General features: G+C 33.4%; 1 protein-coding gene across 1 annotated transcript; it reads right to left on the bottom strand.

The window, feature by feature from the left end:
• Positions 1-1,572: 1,572 nt before the first annotated feature.
• On the bottom strand, positions 1,573-2,703 carry LOC129888539 (auxin-responsive protein SAUR36-like). The gene has a single exon (XM_055963500.1). The coding sequence runs from the start codon at positions 2,316-2,318 to the stop codon at positions 1,815-1,817; it is 504 nt and encodes a 167-aa protein (XP_055819475.1). The 5' UTR covers positions 2,319-2,703; the 3' UTR covers positions 1,573-1,814.

Below are 2,703 nucleotides of genomic sequence, written 5' to 3'. Positions count from 1 at the left end.
ATACCTATGATTTTTTGATTTTTTTTTTGATTTTTCACCTGGTGTCCGAAGTCCGTGAAATCCGACTAAATTCAGATCACGAACTACAAGATTCATTCGAAGGTGACGCTCCCAACATGATTTTTGTCATATATAGGACTCGAACCAGAGACCTTTAGTTAAGGTGGAACAATCTCACAAGTGGTATACTTACAAACTGGTTCCTTTGTAAGTTGACACAAGAAATGATCAAATCATTTTAGATGATCTTCTCTCATTTTATCTTTAATATGTGTTATATACACGCCTTCTAGTTAATGCATTTTTTTAAAAAAAATAAAATCTTATCTAGTTTTGTATAATTGTATATTCATCTTAATATCCTATATCTAATTTTATCTATCTCTTGTTAATAATGCTATAAAGAAAAGGTGAAGACCAAAAATATCAATAAATTCAGTGTTAAACTATCAATTGCAACATGGGTGTGCTAGACTCACCATACATGTGATTGATTTTGGTATTATAACAATTTGGAGAATACACATTGGTTCGGTGGCCTCCAAGATTAATTAAAGTCAACATCAAATGTGGGATTTGTCTATAATTTTAAACTTGTAAAATCATGTTAAGTAAAGATTCTAAAGTCCTAAATTAGTAGTGAAAACAACTTAAGAATATCTGATTCGTCGGGATATGGTCTGATATTCATCACTTGAAGCAAGATTCTTTAATTTATGCTGTAGAAGTGGACGTCCACTTTAATCCCTTCCCTACTCACATGTCATATATATGTAACACTAACAAAAATAGTTTTTATTTATCAAAAAAATAATAAATTAACGGTAATAAATATATACATTAGCAAAGAATATTAGTATTTTTGTCGGCACTAGTTAATTGTCATTGAATCAAATATCACTATAGACTTTTGAGACATTTACACAGAGTGTTAATTGCCTCTAAAAAAATATATAATTAGCGGCAATTAAATTATTGTTGTTAATTTAATTACCACTAAAGATCATTTTTTGTGTAGTGTAATATGATGTGTACTATACAATTATTGGGATTCTTCATGTACTTTTTTAAGAAGTGAAAACTAAAACACATAAAATTCACTTCGATGATACTCTCTTCATTCCAAATAATTGAATTGTTGGGGTAGTTTTTAATGTTCAAAATAATTGAATTGTTCACTTTTTAAGATAGTTGGATTATTTTTTTAAAATTTTACCTTTCATTAATTAAATATTAAGGTTGAGTTCCAATAATAAATTAAATGAGTATTGAGAGTTAGCATGAAACTTGAAAATCACAAAAATGAAAAAAACATAACTAATTTATGTCTTAATTTTTTTCTTAAAATGTATGTCAGAAGTAGCAAAATAGTACCTTAAGGAAAAGGTGAAAAGAGGCGTGTCCTTTCCAATCTTCTCGTACTATAGGAAAAGGGATATTGATATATATATATACTACATACTTACAATTAGAATGATTTGAGAAATTAAAATAAAAAGCTCAAATTATGGGTAAAAAAATATATTTTATATGTAACAAGTAGTGATGAAAGTAACAAAGATAGAAAGAACATTTCAATAGCTAAAAAAAACTACATTTCATTTGAGAATTGAGCTAGAAGGTTAACAAAAAATTGTACAAAGGTATCCTTCACACCCAGAACATTTGACATCATATGAAATATAGCGAAAATTCAATGCATCGAATAATTTTTTTTTTAACATAAACTAAACCTCCCCAACACACGGCCTGGATGGAGGGTTGTACTATTTGCACGCCACAATTTTCTCCATCGATGACTCAGCCACTGATCATCAGTGATTATGCTTCCAGCTCAGCTCTATACGGCAGTTTCCACCACCGCCCGTGGCGGCGATTCTTGATTTAACGTTCTCAAATTCGGATATCCGACAGGGTATTTGGATCCCACCCGAATGATTATACCCATAAACCATCTCTGCTTCCCTCAACAATTCAGCAAACAGAGGATGATTAAAGTATATCACAGGCACCACAATTCTACACGTGTCATCCTCCTTCTCACCCACGTACACAGCCAAATGCCCCTTCGGTATACTCACCTGCTTCAGATCAATCTGTTCTTGCCCGACCCGGATGTAACCCGAATTGGGTTTTGCAGAACAGAGTCCTTTTGCTCTCTGCTTCAACAAACACCCCAATTTACAGAGCTTTGAAATTGCTCTGCTGGCACAACTCAACCTCTTGTTTCCGATTCTTCCATTTCTTCTCCTGTGAATTAACCAGCTGAAAACTCTCACCAGCCTCCGTCCAATTTTAAAACCTCTGTTTTTCTTCATAGCTTAAAATCTTGGGGAAAAAAACTTAATCTTGAAAAAGAAGTACCCTTTTTTGGACAATGGGTTGATAATAGATTATTTCAAGAACTGGTAAATGCCATTTTTGAAGGAGATTTTGGTTCTTGGTTTAACAGATCTGTGGCAAGTCAAACATGCTGGAGCAACGTATCAGTGTGTCTGTATATATAGATTTGAGAGGTGAGGGTTGGGTGGGGTGGGGGTATGGGAAGAAGAAATGGTCGGCACACACGATGAGAATTGATCAGAATTGTTTGGAGTTTGAGATTAATTTATGGAGCGAAATAAATAGATGGAAGGGAAGAAGAGTGGTCAGCTGAATAGTCGTTATGATGCTTCGCGGCTGTATGGAGTTTCAGGGGCCAGT

The sequence above is a fragment of the Solanum dulcamara genome, chromosome 5 (genome assembly GCF_947179165.1).
Source record: "Solanum dulcamara chromosome 5, daSolDulc1.2, whole genome shotgun sequence".
NCBI lineage: Eukaryota > Viridiplantae > Streptophyta > Magnoliopsida > Solanales > Solanaceae > Solanum > Solanum dulcamara.
This window is presented reverse-complemented; position numbering and strand designations above follow the sequence as displayed.

Coding starts and splice junctions, on each gene's coding strand:
- LOC129888539 (XM_055963500.1), bottom strand. CDS start 2,318: ATGAAGAAAAACAGAGGTTTTAAAATTGGACGGAGGCTGGTGAGAGTT.